This window comes from Lupinus angustifolius, chromosome LG07 (genome assembly GCF_001865875.1).
Source record: "Lupinus angustifolius cultivar Tanjil chromosome LG07, LupAngTanjil_v1.0, whole genome shotgun sequence".
Classification (NCBI taxonomy): Eukaryota; Viridiplantae; Streptophyta; class Magnoliopsida; order Fabales; family Fabaceae; genus Lupinus; species Lupinus angustifolius.
Window position 1 is genome coordinate 7,662,866 of NC_032015.1, and position 18,889 is coordinate 7,681,754.

General features: G+C 29.7%; 3 protein-coding genes across 3 annotated transcripts; 1 reads left to right on the plus strand and 2 right to left on the minus strand.

Annotated features, from left to right (window-relative positions):
* LOC109352126 (uncharacterized protein At1g76070-like) lies at positions 6,125-7,310 on the plus strand. The gene has a single exon (XM_019593948.1). The coding sequence runs from the start codon at positions 6,298-6,300 to the stop codon at positions 7,153-7,155; it is 858 nt and encodes a 285-aa protein (XP_019449493.1). The 5' UTR covers positions 6,125-6,297; the 3' UTR covers positions 7,156-7,310.
* On the minus strand, positions 12,621-14,961 carry LOC109352125 (thioredoxin-like protein CDSP32, chloroplastic). The gene is made up of 2 exons (XM_019593947.1): positions 14,360-14,961; positions 12,621-13,206 (listed from the first exon to the last, which is right to left on the minus strand). The coding sequence occupies exons 1-2, from the start codon at positions 14,844-14,846 to the stop codon at positions 12,797-12,799; spliced, it is 897 nt and encodes a 298-aa protein (XP_019449492.1). The 5' UTR covers positions 14,847-14,961; the 3' UTR covers positions 12,621-12,796.
* Positions 17,405-18,066, minus strand: LOC109352128 (plastocyanin B'/B''-like). The gene has a single exon (XM_019593950.1). It carries the CDS (start codon positions 18,002-18,004, stop codon positions 17,504-17,506), a length of 501 nt encoding a protein of 166 aa, XP_019449495.1. The 5' UTR covers positions 18,005-18,066; the 3' UTR covers positions 17,405-17,503.

Here is an 18,889-nt window from a genome sequence, read left to right on the forward strand (position 1 = left end):
AGGTACTAATGAGGTTTTGCTTCAAGGGAGTCTCACTAAAGATGGTTTCTACGCATTTCATGGATTTCGTCCAAGATATACTTCTCATAGCTCATTTTCTTCCTTTAATGATAGGACATCTAGTACCAGTAAAACATCTAATGTTCATACTGTTTGTAATATGAAATAGCAGCATTATAGTCCTTACTTCCTTTGGCACTGCAGACTTGGTCATCCTAATGAGACCATAGTCGCACAAATAATGAAGCACTATCAAATCCCACATTCTAATAAAAAAATTACTGATTTTTTTTCCTCTTGTTGTTTAGGGAAAGCACACAAAATTTATGCCCCTGCTTCCACTAGTGTGTATCATTCATCTTTTGATCTCTTGTATGTTGATTTGTGGGGACTTGCTCCTGTTTATTCAGTTTCAGGGTTGAGATACTATTTTTCAATTGTAGATGCTCATTCTAAACACACATGGATATTTTTACTCAAATAGAAATCTGAAACTTTATCCATGTTTCAATATTTTCTCAAGTTTGTTCACACTGAGTTCAATAAAACTATTAAAGCTATACAAAGTGATTTTGGGGGTGAGTTTAGACCTTTTTCTACCTATCTTAAAACTTTAGGTATTGTGCATCGACTGTCTTGTCCTCACACTCACCTGAACAAGGAACAGTTGAGCGAAAACACAGACATATTGTTGACACGTGTCTTTCTATGCTATCTCATGCCCAATTACCTTTGTCTTATTGGGAACATGCATTCACTACAGCTGTTTTCCTCATTAACAGGTTACCTACTCATGTCCTTAATAATGTGTCTCCCTTTCAAATATTGTTTGGCACTCTCCCTGATTATACTAGTTTCAAAGTGTTTGGATGTGCCTGTTTTCCTTTACTTAGACCTTACAACAAACATAAACTAAGCTATAGAAGTACTGAGTGTGTGTTTCTTGGATACTCTACCTCTCACAAAGGGTATAAGTGTTTGTCTCTAGATGGAAAGATTTATGTCTCTAAAGATGTTCTTTTTGATGAACATACATTCCCCTTTCCACGTCTTACACCATCCACTTCGTCTAAATTGTATTCTTCTTTTGATGCTCCTATATCTCATCTTGTCCATGTTTCCAATTTCTCTCCTCCTCCCTTGATAACTAATCTGCTCCCTAACACTCATATTTCATCATCTTCTACATTACCTCCTGTTACTATCTCACCTAGTCACACTTTTTCTCAGGCCCCCATTGTGTCACTAGAGTCTCCTCCTCATCAGCTTCCCTCTTCTCTTGATTTGACTCCTGATGTCTCCACTTTACCCAGTCTACACATCCCATACAAACCAGATCTAAGTCGGGAATTTTCAAACCTCTTATTCCCAGATCCTTTCTTGTTGAAATTGAACCTGTTAACACTAGAGGAGCCTTAGCAAATCATGTTTGGCGTCAAGCGATGCAAGCTGAGTATGATGCTCTTATGACTCTAGAGACATGGTCTTTAGTTCCTTTACCCCCTAACAAGCAAGCTATTGGCTGCAAATGAGTGTTCCGGATTAAAGAAAATCCTGATGGAACTATTCACAAATATAAGACACGACTTGTTGCTAAAGGGTTTCCTTAGAAGTTTGGAGTGGACTACACTGAAACCTTTTCACCGGTTGTTAAACCTATTACTATCAGAGTTCTCCTCACTCTTGCAGTCTCTTATCAGTGGCCTATTGAACAACTTGATAATAACAACGCCTTTCTAAATGGTCTCCTTACTGAAGATGTGTTTATGCAACAACCTACAGGTTTTCAGCACAGTGATAAAACGTTGGTCTGCAAATTGCACAAGGCCATCTATGGTCTCAAACAAGCACCCCGAAAATGGTTTGAAATACTCAAGGGATCTCTACTTCAGTTTGGGTTTTACTCATGCAGATGTGACAACTCTTTGTTCATTCACACTTCATCTGACTTTCAGCTATATGTGTTAGTTTATGTGGATGATATAATAGTCATTGGTTCATCTCCTTCAATGGTCTCTAAAGTGATTAAAGATCTTAGTACCACATTTGCTCTTAAGCAACTCGGAAAATTGGACTACTTTCTTGGAATTGAAGTCAAGCATCTTTCCGATGGAACCTTACTCATGTCTCAAACCAAATATATTAGAGATCTCTTAGCAAGAGCTAATATGGATACAACAAAACCAATGCCATCGCCTATGGCTAGCAATGCAAGCTTTCTCAAGAAGGAAATGATCTTTTTGAGGATCCTACTTTTTATAGATCAATTGTTGGAGCTTTACAATATGTTAGTGTCACAAGACCATATATAGCCTTTAGTGTCAACAAAGTGTGTCAGTTTCTTGGAAAACCTCTTCAATCTCATTGGACTGCTGTTAAGAGGATCCTCCGATATTTACAAGGCACAATCAGCTTTGGCTTAACTATTAGGAAAGCTCATAATTACACTCCATTAGCGCTTTCTGCTTTTTGTGATGCTGATTGGGCATCTAATGTTGATGATCGAAAGTCTACCTCAGGTGCATGTATCTTTTTGGGTCCAAATGTAGTTACTTGGTGGTCTAAAAAGCAACATACAATATCCAGATCAAGCACAAATGCAGAAGCAGAATACAAAAGTCTAGCTCTTGCTTCCCAAGAATTGGTGTGGATAGAATCACTTCTAAGCGAACTCAAACAACACTACAGAACTCCTGTTGTGTTTTGTGACAATCTTAGCACAGTTGCCATGTCACACAATCATGTGTTACACGATAAGACCAAACACATTGAACTAGACTTATTTTTTGTTGAGACAAAATTCAAAACAAAACTCTAGTTGTCAAGCATGTCTCGTCGATTTATCAAACTACAGACATTCTCACAAAGGCTTTAAGCAACTCTCAGTTCACGAGTCTCAGAAATCAACTCCAAGTCAAAGACTATTTCAACATGATTAAAGAGCCCTCAGGTTCAGGGGAATATTAAAGAACCATTCAATTCAGATTTGTTAGAATCAGAATAGTGTAGAAAGTTCCAGACTCATGAAGAAGAAGTTAATTACAGAGTTTGTTATAGGAATTAGTTGGTAGTTACCTTCTATATATAGTGTTCTACCTCATCCTTGTAATTCATTCTCTTCTTTAATAAAAATCACATTTCATTTCTTCTTCAATCCTTTGATTCTCTTTCTCTTAGTAGTGCTACATTTACATCTTACAAAAATGTGTCATTTTATATGTTATTGTTTGTAATTGGTTGAAAAAATATATTTAAATTAAAATTTTAACAATTAAATATTTTGATTAATCATAATTAATAATACATTGGTGTACATTTAGGACAATAGATTTTCATCATCCCTTATATTATGATTAATATTAGGGAGGGTGTGTTAGGATGTGCCATTGAGACTCATAACCACCTGAAATGTGAGAATGAAAACTAATAATGTAACTCAAATTTAATATTACCATTTGAGTAAGAAAAAACACAAATATACATTATGTATTAGATTATCTTATTTGAAATATCCGGAGCATCCATATGAAAAATACCTCATCTTTTATAATTAAAAAATTTATTAATTCATAGTATCATCATTTAAAATCTGTTAATACAAATATCACCATAATTTGAATTATCATTATCCAGCATTAAATCATTGAATCTGCATTAAATTATATAAATTATATAATTTAATATGATGTGTCATTTACCTATTCATAATGAGAAATGATATATCCTACATCAATTACTTTAACATTATTAAATTTTGCTTTAACTGCTCCACGATTTGTCAATATATTCATTTGGTGTAAATGAGAGCAAGATTTGTTGTCTCACTTTTTATGCTACTCCATTTACCATCATTTTTAATTGGTTGAAAAAATTATTTAAATTAAAAATATAATTATTAAATAATTTTCTAATTAATTATGTCTTGTGACACATGCAATAACACAAACAAGTGGATATCAGATTTGGAGATCCATGTGAATGGCTGCATGTAAAATTTATTATTTATTAAAATACATAATTTTACCTTTAAACCCATTTGTGTCAAGCTATGAAATATAATTTTATTCTTGACAAACAAATCATTAGCGTTGAAGTTAGTCATATACACATTAAGTATTAACTTTCAATATTTGACGTCAAGAAATAAAGCGATCAATGTGAACTCCGATTCTGTATCTCATTAAATAAAACGAAAACCCAAAACATATACAAATATATCAACAACAAAAAATACTCAACTTGACAATGAACTACTCACCCATCACTATTTAGATCCTAAACTAACTAAGTTTCTGTTTCACATTGCAATTGTATTTGAGTTTAACAAATTGTAATCCCACTACTATTGTCAAACACCTCAAATTATAATATCGCGGTGTAATTGTGATAATAGATGGCAATTTAAAACTTTACTTGACTAACAAACTTATATCCAATATTTTTATGACATTAACAATTAGAAGTGACTCATAAATCCATTTAAAGGTTTATTCTGCTATTAGTTGCACTTAAATAAACTAATATATGTGTTTTTAAATTTGTTTTTCTAACATCAACAATTAAAGTATATTTTTTTTCTATACATTCTTTATATATCATAATGTTATTTATATTAAAATAATAAAATATAAAATTGAATATATAATATAATTAAATAAACCGATATAGTAGGTTTACAAGATTTTATAAGATGCTTAGTCTATTAAGTTAATAAAAATTTTAAAAACATTTTGCCTAATCTATTAATAAAAAAGAAGTCTGATCTTGTCTAGTATGTTACATAGATCAACTTATTTTGGCTCCTTATTATGATAGAAATGAGTTTATATTTGAACTAAAAATGGTAAAATTAATTTAGGGAAGAATATAAAATTTGATTTAAAATTTGTTTCTCTAAAACATAAACTATTTTATTTTACTCATTTTGTTTTTAGACTGAATGCAATTTTAGTCCTTTATTTTCACAAATTTGCCATTTTGTAATCCTACCTTTTATATATATATATTGGTCCCCAAATAATAAACAATCATATTTTCATTTTATATCTTTCCAAATATCTAACAAAATTGTTCATGTGTCAAATATTATCATTTAATCACAATGATGTTTCAGCTGTCATTAGCTATGCAATAAAACTCAAATAACCGGTGTTGTTAAAAACATATTGGTTATCAAACCGGTAAGAATACTGATATAATGATACAATGATTCAACTGGTGGTTCACTAATTAAACTGCATGCTGGTTAAACCGGACATACTTACTTATAATTATATATATATAAATTTATAATAAAAAAATTTCAAATAGGTAAATACTCAAATTTATAATTCATATTCATAATCTCCTCAAAATTCACATACACAAACAACTTTAAGTCTTTAACAAATTCAAAATCTAAATTACAAAACATATATCAATCCAAAAATATCACTTAACAACCGCAAAATATAAATAAATGACACAAGTTCACATCTTACTCTATAAAACAAATAAATTGGAGTTTTAACATTTAACATCAAGAAGTCAAATTTATCTCATATCAATATTATATTTTCCCACCAAATCCTATGTTCAGACAGTAGTCCAAGATTACACAAATGTCATGGAGATTACACACGAGTATTAGGAACTAAAAGGTCTAATCTAAGTATGTCTCGGTAGCATGTGTCTTGAAGTGTTGAAAAGATGGGTCACCTTATAATGAGTTTTTAAGTTTTTTCAACAAAAAAAAATATGTGTACAAACTGGTCGGTTTAGTCAAATATCAGTCGGTTCACTTCACTGGTTTTGACAGGTTTTGATACTTGACTGGTTAAACATATGTACCGTACCAGTTTGAGGTCAAGTTCACCAGTTTTCCGATTAAATCGGCCGGTATGGTACAGTTTTTACATCATTGAAATAAATAAACAAAATAACACACATGTCACATTTTTACTAGCTATAGGAGATAAATTATCTCCTTATATAAGGAGATACATTATACTCTAATCCTTAATCATTCTGAATAATAATAAAAATTACAATAAAGATACTCAAATTGTTTATTAGATGAATAGAAGGAAACAGTGTTTTGTCTTTCCCTATTCACACCAGCATTTTATTTGACCAATCAATCCCTCTGTCTGCTACCTTTTCTGACAAAGTCAAAAACATGAATTTCACACTATTGAAAACTTGAGGTGCTATACTTTTTTCACTATTTAATTACCCTTTCTTCAACAACCATACCAATGTCAAAAAAACATATATAAATACAAACCCAATTCATCCACTTCCAACAATTTTCATACCATGGAGAACAAACAGAACAAGCTGAAGAACAAGATCTTGAATATAATACCAAAAGCAGCAGCTGCAATTAGTGTTTCATTTCAAAACTCTACTTTCAGTCCAGGTAGAGATCACAACACAACCAAGTGGTACAAAAGCACCACCACCAAAGGATTTTCTGGCCCTATGATCCCAGATGAAGCTAGAAGAAAACCAAAGGATGGTGGTGTTGAAACTCAAGAACCAACTTCACCAAAAATCTCATGCATGGGGCAGATCAAGCAAAAAGAGATACAGATCCAAAAGGCCAAGGCCAAAGCCAAAGCTAATACTATGTCACTGCCAAAATCATACAGCACCAGACACCCTTCTGGTGCTGCTGATGTTGGCAGTGACTACTCCTCAACTCCGAAAGAGTTAGACCCAGAAGTTATTAAGAAAAAACATCCTCCGAACATGTTTCAAAAGATGTTTTTTCATGCTGCAAAACCAAAAACTGGGTCAAGGAAGAAATTATCTGAATCTTCTGTATCTGTTATTGGTAAAGGAACTGATTTGAATAAGGACGTGGTTTCAGATAGAACACCACCAATGGGTGATATGAGAAGATTTGCAAGTGGGCGTGAAACTTTTGCTAATTTTGATTGGACGGCTCAGATTGCTCCAGAGGAAATGGACCACAGAGATTGCTTAACCGATGTTGAAGAAGAAGAAGATGAGGTTAGAGTCCCTTTCTCTGAACCTATTTTGGTGAGTGGTGGTAGTGGAAGATATAGTGACCTTAATTTGCAGCCAAGGAAAGAGATTAATATATGGAAGAGAAGAACTATGGCACCACCTAAGCCTCTTCAATTGAAGCCAGTGCTTACAGCAAAGTGATTCTTCATTTAAGTAATTTTTTCGTTATTATTTTTAATTTGTTTATCTACTTTATTTGGTTTTATCTCTTTTGATCATGTTGATGTGCAGAACTACACATAATGATACAATACAAACAAATATTGCGTTCTTGCCTACTAAACTTTCTGGTCATATTTTATTATTAGTATATTTTTCTTTGAGAAATAGATGGTATTCATGGTGATGACAATGTACAATCCAATTGAATAAAAGATGGTATATGTCAGGCTGGCAGTGTTGAAATCAATTATTAGTAATAGTAAAATAGTAATAATAATTAGAAATTGTTGCTTGAAAGGAAGTGTTTATTTGGGGAATGAATCCAAGATGCTATTAAGATCATATTTGTCCCTGAATCGCTATTATTGTCGTCTCTTACTATTTATTTTATAATTGATTACATTTTCCCTTGGATAATCCAATACTTGAATACAAGGTAATTGGAACTAATCTTATGAAATATGAGTTGTATATCAAATAAAAGGATTTTATATTAGGTTTAAACCGATAGTTGTTTAATCTTAATGATTTATATATAATTAATAATTATTTATAAATATATAAATACAAAATTTTATATAATTGTTGTGGGAAGTCTCTTAATTTTTTTAGATAGGAGGAAAACAATTAAAATAAATTTTTTTTTTTTTTTAATTTTGAGTGAACCATCTCGTTCACTTCTTGCATTATTACGGATTAACTAGGTTTAACAAGGTCGAACCAGGAAAATTCCAATTCCAACCAGTCCAATTTCTCATTCGATTAAAACTATAAAATCAGAGTTATTTGTAAGCAACACTCTAGTTATGTCATGCGACCTCCCAGACCCATACATATACTGAGCGTGTCACTGTAACACTTCAGTTATGTCATGCGACCTCCCAGACCCATATATATACTGAACGTGTCACCTCCAAGCTTAAATACATCTGCAGTATTTTATTCCCTACAAAGGGAGCCTTCCACGACTCGAACCCGTGACATCAAGGATAAATAGTCACTATACCACTGAGTCGCTACCATTAATGACCATTTATCCCTGAGGTCATGTGTTCGAGTCGCGGGATGCTCCCCGTTGTGGGGAATAAAATACAGCATGAGGTATTTAAGCTGGTGGGTGGCATGCTCAGTGTGTATTCATGGGCCGGGGAGGTCACATGTCAGGACTGAGGTGTTACCGATGACATACTCAGTATATTCATGGGTCTGGGAGGTCGCATGTCAGAGCTGAAGTGTTACATAATCAATAATAGGAGTGGTTGAACTGCCCGATCCGGTCCTCACAATACTCATATTTGTTGACAACTTCTAATAATATTTTATTTAAATATTAAAGAGAATAATATATCTCATCATATTAGGAGATAATTTATCTCTTTTAGTCAGTAAAATATGCGACATGTGTACTATTTTGTTTATTTTTAAAAATATTTTTATAGAAAATGATGAAACATGAGACATATCATAATTTCATTAGCAGGAGAAGATAATATTAAAATATAGACTATTGATATTTTTTCTTGTACACGAATCATAATCTTCACCCACAAAATGGTATCTCCATTCTTCTCTATCTATCACACTCACGGAAAAAACTGACTCTCTCTTTTCCAGCAATGTTAAAAAAAGAGTAAATTAAGTTGACTAATTTTTTTACAAATACACATTTTTCACTCATTTTTATACTTTCATTATATTAATTATCACTGTATAATAAATAAGTGTAATTTAAAAAAAATTAATAAGTAATATATTTTCTCAATGTATCTTATTGTTTAAATCACTCTTATATTATATCTTAATGAACCAAAAATAATAAGTAATATATTATTTGGATTTTCTCCACAATATACCATATTTTATTTAAATTAGTTGCATTTATCACATTTTTTGTTTAAAAGATTACACTTATTTCTCATATAGAGTTGTTAGTGTAATAAAAGTATAAAAAACTAGAGGTTTGTGTATATGTAAAAAAAAAGGAATAATTTATATATTTTTCCCAAAACTCAAGGGGTATCAGTGTAATTTAAATTAAAAAAAAACGGATGATTCTCATACACGTACATTTTTTTCCTAATAAGAAATTAAGAATAATTTAAATTAGCATTAATTTCAAAAATCGTCATAAAAAGTGAAATCATCTAAAAGTTGTAGAAAATATTGTCTTTAAATAGCTTTGTTGTTTCCACTTTCCACTGTTCAATGTGATCCTTGCGGTCAATAATAAGTGTGAACACATTGATTAATTTAAGTTTTCAATCAATAGCATTGAAAGTAGATATTGAAGAGAAAGATTCGTTTTTATCTCTATGTTTTGTGTTATGTGAGACATATAATGTATCACATTATATAATTAGATTGAAAAATATATTAAATTAAAAATATAATAATTAAATGTTTTTTTGACTAATCATAAGAAGCATAATATATAATAATATATTTTAAATAAATTATATTGATATCTCTGACTTTCAGTAAAATTACAGAAATCACTTCTCACATTTGTATACATACACAAATCCCTAATTTTTTATATTTTTATTATATTGATCACATTTAAATGTAAAATAAGCGTAATATTTTAAACAAAAATATGATTATTGCAATTTAGTTAAACAAAACAATGTATATTGTTGAGACAAATCTAAATAATATATGAGTCAATATCCCTTTATTATTTTTGGTTCGTTACGATATAATATAAGAGTAATTTAAACAATATATTTTTAGAATTATTAATGCATTTTGTAACAAAAAATAGTGAAGATACATTAATTTATATATTATTTGGACTTGTTTCCACGATATACCATGTTTTGTTTAACTTAATTGTATTTAATATATATTTTTGTTTAAAAGATTACATTTATTTCTTATGCATGAGTAATCAGTATAATGAAAATATAAAAATTAGGGGTTTGTATAGGTATAAAAAAGTGAAGAATAACTTATGTAATTTAAATAAAATTTAGTAGATATCAATGTAACTTTCTCGACATTTTATGAGTGAGAATGTGTGCTCCCATTTTTTATTGAACTAAAATATCTTCTTGTACAAATGAGACGACTTAGGATTTTAGTTCAAGAATATTGACTTGTAGAAAAATACCAAAACAACGATGTTGAATTGTATTTCCAAGGGAAAAAAAATATTGTCCAGTTTGTGAAAAAACATCATAGAAATAGAATACCTTAACGCTTGTTTCTACCATAATGCATGTTGATACAAAATTTGACATTTTGAAAATATAATTTTTTTTGAGTAAATTACACTGACACCCCTGAGTTTTAGTGAAATTATACAAATCATCCCTCATTTTTTAAACTTACACAAACCTCCTTTAGTTTTGTACTTTCATTACACTAACCACCCATGTATAAGAAATAAGCGTAATATTTTAAACAAAATATGTGATAAATGCAATTAAGTTAAGCAAAACATGATATATTGTGTAGACAAGTCTAAATAATATACAAATTAATATATCTTTATTATTTTTCTGTTACAAAATGCATCAACAATTATAAAGAAATATTGTTTAAATCACTCTTATAAATATAATATAACGAACCAAAAATAATAAAGATATATTGATTTGTATATTATTTAGACTTGTCTACACAATATATCATGTTTTGTTTAACTTAATTGCATTTATCACATTTTTTGTTTAAAAAATTACACTTATTTATTATATAGGGGTGGTCAGTGTAATGAAAGTATAATACTATGAGAGGTTTGTGTAAGTTTAGAAAAGTGAGGGGTGATTTGTGTAATTTTACTAAAACTCAGGAGTTGTCAGTGTAATTTTATCTTTTTAATTATAGTAAGTGATGTCGGTGGCAGCTTGCACGCATTGGTTAATCTATTTTCCGATTTAATCAAAGGTTGATGAATCACCTATTTTAAGATCAAGAAAATTTATAAAAATATTCTTGAAGCCTTGACGGCCAAGTAGTAGTGTAATTACAATTTATCATATAATTATGTGTTTGTATATCCCATCTAATAACAATAATCTATACAAATAGAATAGCACTAAAAACTCTCTTTATTACTTAACTAGCTTAAGTATATTATCAAATTGGATAGCCAGGGGGATCGCTCCGCATAAGTTAATTATTCAGAGTACAAATGGGTAAATTTTAGGGACTTCTCAACAAAACTTACTCTAACAATATAATTGGATAAATAGAATGTAACAATCTCACGATCATATCTATAAATAAAAAACTAGAAACTTATCCAAAAGAAATTGAAACCACACAAAAATTGAACTTTGGAGGGGAAGGAAGGGAAATGGAAGGCTTGGGAGTCATCTCACAAATGTGTTTCATGGCTCCCAAGCTTCTTTTTTCCCTTTCCTCCCTTCCAAAATTCAATTCCCAAACTAACCGGGGATAATATTTGACTGATTTTTTAAAAATATCGGTTCACTTTAGTTTTGGGACTTTTTGTTCCAATTTTAGGAACAGAACTAATATAGATCAAACCGATCCTTATATTACTTATAAAGGGAAAACATAAAATAACTACTCATTAAGTATTTTATGTTTCTATATTTAATATTTTATAACTCATAATTTCATGTTTACCTATACTAATATTAATAAACATAAAATAACTACCCATGAAATATTTTATGTTTTCCTATTTTATCTTTTATAAAAATTATAACATGAAATACATCCAATAAGAAACATTCTAATTCTCTAAAATAAAAAATACAAATTTAATACTTAATATTATAAAATAAGAATGTAAGTCGACAGACACAAAATATCTATTTACACGCTAGTATACATATAAAACACAATGTTTTATTCATAATGGTCTTTTGACCTTTTATTTTGAGCATAATGGGCCACGATGTGTTTTCCTGCGGAGCTTCAAGAGAGGTGGCTAACCTTTTATTCGAGTAGAAGATAAAGTTCTATTTAGGTTATATATATTTTTATTCTAAAATGCTTTATTCCAACATTTGCTTTTTTACACTGTACTCCAATTCTTTGTTGCACAATTGATCATTTATTGGTGATCGAAGTTTTTATGTTGTTGTGGTGTATTGACAACCTATGTAGTATATAATTATATATCCACTATAAAATGTAATATTCTTTTATTAAATAACAAATTAAACTAAGTAGAAACCACTTATAATTTTGATGAGTGGATAAAGTGTTTTAATATAAACCACTTATAATTTTGATGAGTGGATAAAGTGGTTTAATGTAAACTAATCAAACAAACCACATATTATTTATCTCCTCAGTTATGGGGTAAAAACTAATTCACCAAAGACCAAACACAGCCACATATATTACTTTTTCTTCTGAAATCAAATGTTCATATATGCCTTTCTCTTCTATGGGCTATGGCTATGATATATTAGCTAGGAAGGGATAATGTTTTTATATCTGTACTATTTACAAGATAAATATTGACATCCACTCAATTACCAAAAAAAGAAGAAGATTGAAATCCACATTCACAACATTTTATATTATAATTAACCAGATACTAGGCTACTGCTATGTGCCATAAAGATTTATGTGATTATTCAGTATCAATAAACTTATTACACACATAAGATGTGTAGTAAGAATTTGTCATAAATTAATAAGTAACACGAACCCCTTGGTACCTCAGAATTTCTCCAATAAGTTCTCCTTTTCCTGAACCCACATACCTTCCACGAATTTGACCATCTCTAATGAATAAAAATGTAGGCACTTCCACAACATCCATGTCCCTCAAAAATTGCATGCAGCTATCATTCTCATCACCATTCATCCTTGCAAAAACTACTGTATCAGCCATTTGTCTAGACAATTTAATCACAGTTGGATAAACCTTAACGCATGGTCCACAATGCTTGAGCCCCACATCGAGCACAATGAGTTTTTGATCAATCTTATGGCCCTCTATAAGCTTCTCTACATCCTCTCTGCTATGAAGTTGCTCTACAGCTGAATGGCTGTCCCCATAGTATAACACATCTCCAACAAGCTGGTCAGGACCAATACCTGAACATGTCTTGAACTTAGTGACATTCTAAATGTTTATTTTAGCATAAAATATTACTATAGTATAAAGATTTATACACAGTTAATATATTATTTATTGTCTATTTGTGTTACTTTTGTTCAAGAATCAATAATGATAAAACATGAATGATGCAATAATAATATATAATATTAAAATAAGATAAAAAATAATTGCAGCCAGCAAAAGGTGAAATCAAAACTAAATTATTCTTCCATTTAATAATATTTGTTACTAATTATTTTCTTGTAGGATATATTAGTAAAATTATTAAAACTCTCTTCATTTAAAAATATAATTATGTTAATTAAATAAGAAATTACAGTGATATTCCATCAAACTTAATATTGTGTTTCATCCCATGATCAAGTAATTTTAAGTAGTTAATTAATTAATAAAAGTGGATCCACTTATTTCAAGATTAAGTTAAAAAACTTACTCCATATCTTAACAATTCATTCCAAGAATTTGAATTAATAAGTAAATCTGAACTATTAGATTTTCCTAGAATTGATAGTTAAAATATGAAACAGATTGTTTTAATTTACCCTTCCAGTAAATGGACCCCTCTCTTAGTTAATTTAACAAAAAAAATAAAATATTTGCTTGATGTTTGAAAATATTTTAACATCCGAGATTTTTTTCATTTACCTATAATAGAGATTATCAAATAGGACTAATTTGATTAATAAGTTTAATATCTATCTTATGTTAATATACAAGTTTTTATCATGTAAATATATCACTCATATATGAATTATTCTTCAGTTTTAAATAAAAATAATATAATTGAATAATGAGTGATATATTTATTATGTAAACAAATATATACACTACTAATCCATATATATTATTAAATCCACTTTCATCTTCTACCTAATAAAATTTTAGATGCCTTATAACCTTGTAACTAAGTTTAGTAACAATGGATAACTTTTTATAGGAGAAATGATATATGTAAGAAACTATTTTTTCTTTTCTTTTTTAAGATGGATAAAATCCGTTTCCAATAAAGTTGTTTTTTTATTACTGAAGCTGATGAGGTGCATAAAATCTCTTTTAAACCGAACCTAGTATTAAATAAATCACACAAAAACTGAATTGTTATTCTATACTTAATTAATCAATTATTACCTTCTTCTTCATGAATTTTCTCCAAGCTTTTGTAAAAGCTGAAATGAGGCACTTTATCTATTTTCTCTCTCTCACAAAGTTCTCTAGTCTTCTCAGATTCATCACCCATCACCAAAATGAACTCAACATCATTGCAACTTTTGCTCAGGTTCACCATGAAAGGGTATATATTGCTGCTCTCTTCGCTGTTCCTAGAAGCGTATTCCACCACTACAAGTTTGTTTTTCGCTGCACGAAGCGCTTCATCAAATTCTTCAATACTATGCACTTTTTGAACCCTTTCATCGCTTAGTGTTTTCTTAGCACCAGATGCTGCTGTGGCTTTTGGAATAAACCGGAAATGATGAGAAGCTTTAAGGTGTGTTTGCTGAGAATACTGTGATGCTTGGAATGGTAAGAAAGAACGATGAGAATGAAGAGGAAGAAGGGTAGGGTTTGTGGAAAAGGAGATAGAGGGTTTGAACATGAAATTGGTTAACGTAGCCATGGATTATGGAGTGAAGGGTTTGGTAGAAAATGAGTGAGAATTAATGGTAGTGAAGATAGAAGATGGATGAATAAAGATAATGCAGATTAGGAGAGAAAGAAGAATGGAAGCAAATGATGAAAAAATCATATCCTCTCGGTCGGAATTGATGCATATTGTCCACACGTTCCAAATTTGTTTGTTTTTTTTGTTTATTGTCAAAAATGTTTTTTCACATTAAAGTTTGACCATTTCTAGAGAGAGAAATAAAGAAACAAGGTGTGGGTTCAATTCTTTTAGCATTTCTTTGATATAGTAGAAAGAGAAGAAAAAGATAATTAGAAGAGATAAATTGAAGAGGAATATTATCTTTGTCTTCTTTAGTTTATTTTTTTTTAGTAACTATTAATAATATTTTCTCACATTTTGGATAAAAGAAACTAATTCTTTTTAGGATGGTGGTTATTCCTTTTAAGAATCAAATCATTTATCATTTAGTCATTTTAGGATTTAATAGAGCCTTATACTATTAGACTAATAATTTATTGGTTTGTCTCCTTTGATTTAGGAGAGAGTTTAAGAAGAGAGGAAAAAATTTACATCACACTGAATTTTATTTCTCTTTGCATGTGAGACAATCAAATAAAAAATTTCTCATATATATATATATATATATATATATATCCCTTTTCATTTGTAGCAGATATCTTATTACCAATAATTCGAACAAGTTCATCATAAAAAGAGACATTCACTTATTACAGAGATGGTGCGATTTTATTATCTTTTTTTATTTACATTTAGCTATCCCAATCTTAGAAAAAAAGACACATTTTCAAAAAAAAAGAAATAAAAAAATTGAAAAAACCATGCTTGCTAAAGGTGAAGTTTGTAAATAAAACAATTAAATCATATATTTCTCTATTCTATCCTATCTTAAGTTCTATTCTAACCTAACTTAATCTCACATAAGTTTCATCCTGTCTATATTCAAATTAAAAAGTAGACATAATTAATATTGAATATAATTCAATATAACTCATGCCCATCATGATTTCTGCTGTAGAGTAATGATTTTTCTTTGATACAAAACATATAATAGCTCATTTAGTTGCATCAACCTATTTACTCATATAATTTAATTTCATATTTTAATTGTATTTTTTTCAATTGTTTTCCTAGCTTATTTAGGAAATTCCTGTGCAAATAATTTATTATTACAATGTGTACATTATTTTATATGTTATTGATTTTTTATTTTCCAAATATACACATATAGAAATGATTCATAAAATATTTGTATGTATATCTTTTTATATATCAAATTATGTATCATAAGAATAATTAATTAGGTATATGACCTGATTCAAGTTTAAAAGTTAGTCTAATCAGTATTAAAAGTTGATTAAGTCTTTAGAATTAAGTTTGAATTCAAAAATTAGCTTGAACAATATTTACATCTAGATAAGGGGAGCACCTTTCTGTCCCATAAATTGTGTTATAAAAATATTTATATCTTTGCTCAGAAAAATACTTAATAAGGGGAGGACAAGTTCATGACACATGAAGTAACATTTATTGTAAGACAATATAGGTGTATCCATAGGTAATGAAAATGTTAAATATTAATATATACAAATAATAATTTGAGGTTTTTTCCTTCCTTCACTAATATAACACTCTCACTCTAGGTACATATATCTTTTTCTCAAGCTTTAATATAAAAGTTTAAACAAAATATTAATTTATAAAATTAAAAAATGAAAGAGTCCTAAAATCTAAAATGTTGGATATTTCATATCACTCATGTGTCCTTCACTTCTATCTCTCACTTTTTATATCTTATCCGTGTACACATCTTAAAAAAAATACAATAGTGCTATTTTAATAACATATTTGACAAATTTTCGACCAACAAATTAAATTATTTTCACAATTTTACTTTTAAACTAAGTAAAAAATACAGCACCATCAATGGAACAACAGATTGTTGTCCATGTTTAATATGGTGGTCTGGTTCTATAATGATCGTTGATGAAGGTAGATGGAAGTAATTCAATAGATTATTTTGACGTGAGAGAATTATTTTGTACTATTAATGATATTACCTAAGTTATGATTAAGAAATTAATACTTTTGGCATATGTGACTGTCACTATGAACAAGTGTTATTTCCGGGATGAATAAATCTTTAGAAGGATCCTTTATTGCAAATGGATGGGGGGAATCTAAAGCAATGACGTGAATGCTGAAGAACAGTGGAAAATGTTTCGAAAATGGTCGAACTTGTTTAAATTATAAAAACTAAACTCATAATTCAACAGATCAATTTTCCACATATATACGCATCTCAGCATATACATTGCTGCGGTTAGGAATAAATAATAATCATGAAAACATAAAGTGCTAACTATAACCAAATTTCTAACAATAAGAAATAAGTCAATTAACTTAGTATCACAGGACCTACTTTGCCTGTAAAATAAATTAACTAAAATCACACAAATTAACAAAAATCCTGGAAATGAATAAAGAATGGTGACCATGGTTCATATATCAATGCAATACATTGGTTAATCTCATTAAATTAAAGCTATGTTTGAACAAAAAAAGTTATAACATGAAAACATATGAGAAATTATTACAATGATGACCATGATTTTGGAGACATCTATGATCTATTTAACAGTAACCTTTCCTGTCATACCAGCACCTTGGTGTGGGGCACAGTAGAAACTGTAGGTCCCTTTCTCACTCAAAGTAACACTAAAACTCTCACCAGGTCCATTCAGAAGATCCTCTTCAGCCATAGAGATTTTAGATGCATCAACACCACTAGGAACCTCATCCTCATCGAAAATAACGTTGTGTGGGAACCCAGCATTGTTCTTGAACACGATTTTCTCTCCAGCACTGATTGAGAAATCGTTGGGTACAAAAGCAAGACCACCATCATCACTACCAAGTAAGACATCAACGGCCAAAGCATTGCTAGATAGAATTGCAGTGGCAGCAGTGGCTACAACAGCAACACCAAAGTCTTTGAGGGAAGCCTTAACACTGAACAACCTTGGTGATGATGAAACCTTAGCTGTGGAGGCAACAACTTTGGTTGTTGTGTTTGCCTTCAAGGCAGTGATTGAGGGGATTGCAACAGCAGCAGAAGTAACTGTCACCATTTTTTTGAAGATTGTGATGATGGGTAATCTTTGTTTTGCGTTGTGTGTTGGAAGGGTTGTGGATAGGTTATGACTTATGAGATTGTTTTTATGTGATTAAGGTGTGTAGAGGAGTGTGTGGTTTAGATAATGGGAGGCGGTGGAATGCAATAGTGCATTGGTGAGTGAAAGGGTTATCTAATCAGGATTACTGTAATTGGTGGGTTTGGATGTTATCCGATGATGTCACTTAGATTTTTGATTAATTTGTCAGGTGGTACGCTAAATTTGTGGCAGAAGAAAGACTCAATTCTTCATATTATTCTAATTTTCAAACCATTCTAATTTGGAACAATGATCTCTTGTCCAAAAACATATTTCAAAATTTGTCTAGAATTAATCACAATAAAATAAAAATAGATAAAATAATAAATATTTAATTTTTTAACTTACATATCATATTTTGAGTGACAAGATACATGCTTTAGAACAACAAATTATTATCCTACAATTTCACCCTATTATATTCCATTTTAATTTAGACCAATAAAAAATAAAATTGATAATTGGTCCAAAATAAACTAAAATTGCCAAATAGAATGTGGTTAGATTTTGTTTGTGATATTTTAAAAAATATATCAATTCAGTTTTTTGTTTCAACTCTAGGAATCAGACCAATCCATAATGTGAATTTGACTTCATAGAAATATGCACAAACAAAATATTTGTGTAAATGTTTAACACTTAACACAGTTCAATAATGTTTTGAAACAAGTTAGAATATAAATTCAATAACCAATTAGTCATGTTCATTTGAAATAACTAGAAAATATGATTAATAAATAATATATTATCATACGTAAGTAAACATTTACAATTTAGAGATAATATTTTTTTTTTTGATAA

Bases quoted from the DNA above. Each gene is read 5' to 3' on its own strand.
- LOC109352125 (XM_019593947.1), bottom strand. From the start codon at position 14,846: ATGGCTACGTTAACCAATTTCATGTTCAAACCCTCTATCTCCTTTTCC. The intron at 13,207-14,359 runs GTAATAATTGAT...AGACATGTTCAG, and splicing joins GAAAATTCATGAAGAAGAAG to GTATTGGTCCTGACCAGCTT.
- LOC109352128 (XM_019593950.1), bottom strand. From the start codon at position 18,004: ATGGTGACAGTTACTTCTGCTGCTGTTGCAATCCCCTCAATCACTGCC.
- LOC109352126 (XM_019593948.1), top strand. From the start codon at position 6,298: ATGGAGAACAAACAGAACAAGCTGAAGAACAAGATCTTGAATATAATA.